The sequence below is a fragment of the Haliotis asinina genome, chromosome 13 (assembly GCF_037392515.1).
Source record: "Haliotis asinina isolate JCU_RB_2024 chromosome 13, JCU_Hal_asi_v2, whole genome shotgun sequence".
Classification (NCBI taxonomy): domain Eukaryota; kingdom Metazoa; phylum Mollusca; class Gastropoda; order Lepetellida; family Haliotidae; genus Haliotis; species Haliotis asinina.
In genome coordinates this window covers 44,554,638-44,559,945 of record NC_090292.1, presented here as the reverse complement: position 1 = coordinate 44,559,945, position 5,308 = coordinate 44,554,638, and the positions used below count along the sequence as shown (strand labels likewise).

The window sequence follows — 5,308 nt, the reverse complement described above, 5'->3', positions numbered from 1 at the left end:
CGTCATATCATGTTTGACATATACCACACGTCACATCCTGATTTACACCTACCAGGCGTCATATCATGTTTGACATATACCACACGTCACATCCTGATTTACACCTACCAGGCGTCATATCATGTTTATTATTATTGTTGACATGTGGAAGTGTTGATCACTCTTGAAATGCTTTAAAAATAAGATTCAAGTAGGGTGGAAACATCCCGCGTTTGGATGCCATTGTCCTTGACATTTCAACAAGAGTACATGTTCCTTCAAATAAGGAATAATAAAGTAAAACCAACCAGCTCGATCAATTTTCTAGTTTCAAATATTAGGAAACAAAAACAAAATGCGTTGTTTATTTTCACTCGCGCGGTAAGTATCACTTCATATATGATAGTATTTCACGGACAACATTTCTTATCTTTGTTAATAACATAAAACTTATAACACCCATTGTGAATGTTTTCATTCATGGCCACGTGTTTTACTTCCTCAGAGCAATTATGGATTGGTTGATTATCCTGTGCTCGGTTTGCACGATTATCTCCACACAAGGTAAGAAGAACCATAATTTTACAAAAGTAACTAAACTGGATCTTAATGTAATACTAAGAGGATGTGCCGGGCCGGGACATAGGAGAATCTGATGTCATGTAAATTTACAACGTTACAAGTCAAATATTACGTGTCTCTATCAATCATCGAAAAGTTCAACTTCCGCATAAAGGCCCATGGATATCTCGGTTACAATAGGATCTCAGCAATTGACGCTCGTCGTAAAGGGCGGCTAACTGGATTGACGGTTCAGGATTGCTCGTTGTTTTACACATGTCATAGTGTCCAGTTACGTAGATCGATACTCATGATGTTGATCATTGGATGAGACTCTTATTTACGGACTGCCACCATGTAATTGGAATATTGATCAATGTGGTGTTAAAGGATACATAGAATCTCACCCAAGTGTCAATTGATATCAAATAAATCAACATGATTTGTGATTTGGTAAAGTAACATGTATCCGAGGTTTGCCTAATTGATATGACTAGGCCCGAGAGTGACATTCATCAACAGTCATTCTTCATTAGTTATATATATATCTGAACACAACACCGGCATTAGATTTGCTGTGTCATAGCATTGTGACGTCATCAAGTTCATGAAGTCATAGCATTATCAGGGCATTGTGCAAAATCTACTGTCAAAGCAATGTCTCCCAGGAGATAACGTCTGACCTCACACAAGCGATATCTCCTTTGGAACACAGTTTTGGATGTTAAAAACAGAGGTTAAGCAACAAACACGAAACAGGAAACATAATCATAAAGCAACGTCAATTCGTTTGTTTCACTAACTCAGGTGATTATAGTTCATTCTTCAGCAGTTTTGGATGGTAAAAACAGAGGTTAAACAACAAACACGAAACAGGAAACATAGTTAAAAAGCAACGTCAATTCGTTTGCTTCACTATCTCAGGTGATTACAGTTCATTCTTCAGCAGACACACGTCAATTCGTTGGCTTCACTAACTCAGGTGATTATAGTTCATTCTTCAGCAGACACATTCTCAACCGTTTCATCTGTCTCCTGCAAGGACAACCAGCACTGTTCCAGATGTGACGGAGCAGGCAATTGCCTAGAGTGTACACCTGGGTATTTCGGCCGGAGATGCAATGCTACCTGTAGTAAGAATTGTCACAAGAAGAAATGTACGGAATCAGAAAATGGCATTGGTAACTGTACAGACGGCTGTGTCCCGGGATATCAAGGTACCAGCTGCATGGTACCATGTGACAGTCCCGGAGGTACCTGTACAGCATGTCCAGGTGGTTGTGATGGAGGATATTGTCAGCTGGGGTCATCTTGTGTGTCTGGATGTGTAGAATCCTACTACGGGACTGGCTGTAAGTCGTGTTCCAGCCGATGTAAGACCTGCAACAGATCGACAGGAGTTTGCATTGAATGCCATCCTCCATTTGAGGGTCAGGAAGGTGGATGTGAAAACAGCCATGGATCTGAAGAAGGCTTTGAAACAGGAGACCCAAAGAATGACCCACGTTAGTACATGTGCGCGTATGTCTGCTTTTTATTGATACTGATTGTTACGAGTGTGTACATTCTGTATATTTTGTTATTCATTACGTAATAATTATCATTGGGTCACAACATTTAGTGTTTTGAATAATAATTATGATGGGCCGCATCTCGTTTTAATAGCTGGTCAACACTTTTAGAATTCTGGTTTTCCGGAATCTATGTGCTCCTAGTTTCTTATGTGTTTACTTTCGGGAGTCTTATTCTAGGGCATTCTACAGTGTTGACGATGTTCGTTTGTGCGGGAACTTTCGGGAAATGGCTAAATATATATAAAGGCTAGTTGCCGTGTTGCGGGACGGACATTTCTTGAGTTTATATCACCTGCATCTGTGAACGGTTGAATCAACATCATCCGCTGTCAGACAGATCGCTGTGTTTACATTTTGCATCTAGTTGATTCTCTCTCACACCAAGACTTATGTGAGTTTGCTACTATATGTATATCTTGTGACCCATTGCCTTAGATTTTGTCTCATTTATATTGTATTAGAAATCTGTATTGTGAAATCTACTTGTGACCTTGTTCTCATTGCATAATAATACATTATTTGAACGTTTATGACCTGTCTATGTTCTGTTTTGCTAGTTCACGGGGGATTTCTTACGTTGTTTGTCACGGTAAATTCTCAACCGTAACATGATGTAGGAAAAATAAAACACTACACGTGTTCAGGCTAGATATCGGGTCCTTTTTGGTTAAGTTAGGTTAAGTTACAGCTTTCTCTGTGTGACAGGAGGTAATGCGGGTCAGTCACGGAGTGTACTGAATGGTCTGTTTCACACGTTTAGTGTCGGTTTTCTCTGTTTGTTTGACAGAAGGTGATGATGGTCAGACAAGTATTGTACTGACTGGACTGCTGGTGTCACTACTTCTACTTGTGTTCGGCGTCTTGGTGACACTCTGCTTGGTGTACTTTAAGTGCTTGCCCAAACAAAAGTGAGTTTCTCGCCGTGTTTCGATAACTGTCATTGCGCGACACCTACAGTAGCTATTGTAAGATTATTGTCCTTATGAGAGGGTACCAAAATCCCAAAACATTCGATGTAAAAATATTTAAGTCTACCAGGTTTTTAATCGTAGAATAAGTGGGTCTTTTTTCACAGAATGGCAAGATTTCACGAATTGCTGACGGCTGAGGGGATGATGTAAATCCATCTAGGGTCCATGAAGGTAGCAAAGGTACTGTAAGTCCTTATGGTCCCTAGTATGGTGATCTACCTTCAGTTGTTAGCAATCTATAGCCCATTTTTACATTGTATTGTCCTCTATAGATAAATTGTTTTAGGTATAGTTACTAGTTTTATATTCTGCTCTGTTATATTCTAGTTGTTTTACTGTCCTTCGTTGACATGTTCTCGAACCGATATGACTGAGATATTGCCGATGTGACGTTAAATATTAACTCACTCACTCACCTACAGTAGCACACATCGTGTTACTGACATGATGCAACGCACCGACAGTGAGGTTCATTGTTGGAAATATATTTCTAATATTGAATACTAGAACAACCCTGCAGGTTCTAGTGTGCCTAGAACACTGTAGGTTAGTGATTTGGTAAAGAATATGTGATTTCACTTGTTCGCATCATCCGAATCAGTGCAAAAAAGAGAGGTGCGTTAGAAAGAAATGTCCTGGTGTGTAGCAACGCGTGTACCGTAACATGGCACATCTCCTTTTTGTCTGAGAAACAGGATTAAATATGGTCACTATTTTACAAACTTCGTATCAGCTTAGGCAGTTGGGTTAAGTAAAGTGTATCTGTTCTCCCAGCTGAAAATGGGTACTCGGTGGGATACGTCATCTGGATATTAGCCTTCAAGTGCTTAACACTTCGCTTCAAATTTAAGCCAGCCATTGATGTTTGCAGCTCAGCGCTTGTGTGGCATTCTATTTATGCGAGCTTGATCTCATAACAAAAACCATTGTGTGTGCATATTAAACATTTGCCTGTTGCAGGGAACGGCTTGAACAGAGGGAACAGAGAGAACAGATTCATCAAGATGAGGTGGAATATCTGGAGTATTTACCGTCAGTGCAGGGGGGAAACTGCAATAATAACCGACATTCCAATCATGCTTATTATGACGTTGTTGATGGTGAGATGAGCCCCGCCATTGTTTTCCTCTGACAGTTTATTATTCCCATCTATGACATTCACAGTTTGACACAATGAAAGAGTAGCTTCAAAGTGTTTGGTGCAGATGAAACTGAGATCATTCTGTCAATTACTTATCAACAGGAATGTGGCAGGCATCGCTGACTCGTTCACATGCATCTGGTATCACACCTGTTAATAGTGTATGGTGATTTCTAACCTTAGTGTGCAAGTCCCCTTTCATGCCCTCAAATATTATCTTTAGGAAAACAGTAGTATATGCACTTTTGAACTAAATGACATTGATGTCCCAATATGCTTTCATTTCTGCTGACACAACAGTTTGGAGTGAAAAACGCTTTTATTGGTGATGCAGTGTATGATAATACCATAGTTTCATTGTTGTCAGTAATATTTATGTGTCTTTTGTATTCCGTAATAGTCCAGCCTCGCGACGGCCGTCGTTACACGGCGTTTCCCAAACTCTCGCCCACTCACTCACTCACTTATTCATTCGCTCTTTCACTCATTTTCTCTATGTCTATCTTTCTCTCTAACTGCTGCCCCTCATCCATTATCTGTGGATGAGGGCAATGGTAAACCTCAACGATAACACTGACGGTCATGACAAAGTTCTTACTTGAAAGAAGCTGACAGTTTGAGAGCCTGTGTAAATAGCAGAACAATGGAAAAGCACACTTAATGTGCACGAGTCATCTTTCCCTTGACTTCAACATACCATTGGCTTGATGTTATCTCTGGCGTGAAATAGCAGTTCACTTTGTTCTTCAAGGACAAGAAATATTAGAAAATCAACACCATGCGTGGAGACTGACTTTACTTTGTGCAAAGTGCAGACTACAAACACTTCCTTTGAAAGAAACTCCTTTTGTAGACCTAACACGTATGGTGAAAATAGCCTCAAAACGTGCCCTTTTCGTAATAATACAAAGACAGTGTTTGCACATTTTCTAGTTTTTGAGAGAACACCTTCAAATATATAAACCATTTGAAAGAAGTAATTGGTTGTTGTCAATGAAGTGTATTGTAAACTTGTGACATGCACTTGTAATTTATGTGCGATAGACGACGAAAATAATAAAACGCTGGAAATTATGATAAAA

The 5,308-nt window shown here is 39.7% G+C and overlaps 1 protein-coding gene across 1 annotated transcript; it reads left to right on the top strand.

Annotated features, from left to right (window-relative positions):
* Positions 1–317: 317 nt before the first annotated feature.
* Positions 318–5,308, top strand: LOC137259807 (multiple epidermal growth factor-like domains protein 10). Its single transcript, XM_067797425.1, has 5 exons — positions 318–360; positions 485–543; positions 1,548–2,045; positions 2,902–3,022; positions 4,046–5,308. Exons 1-5 carry the CDS (start codon positions 335–337, stop codon positions 4,215–4,217), a joined length of 876 nt encoding a protein of 291 aa, XP_067653526.1. The 5' UTR covers positions 318–334; the 3' UTR covers positions 4,218–5,308.

Excerpts from the sequence above, each read along its gene's own strand:
- LOC137259807 (XM_067797425.1), top strand. The coding sequence starts at position 335 with ATGCGTTGTTTATTTTCACTCGCGCG. Across the intron at positions 2,046-2,901 it reads AGACCCAAAGAATGACCCAC|AAGGTGATGATGGTCAGACA; the intron begins GTTAGTACATGT and ends TTTGTTTGACAG. Across the intron at positions 3,023-4,045 it reads AAGTGCTTGCCCAAACAAAA|GGAACGGCTTGAACAGAGGG; the intron begins GTGAGTTTCTCG and ends TGCCTGTTGCAG.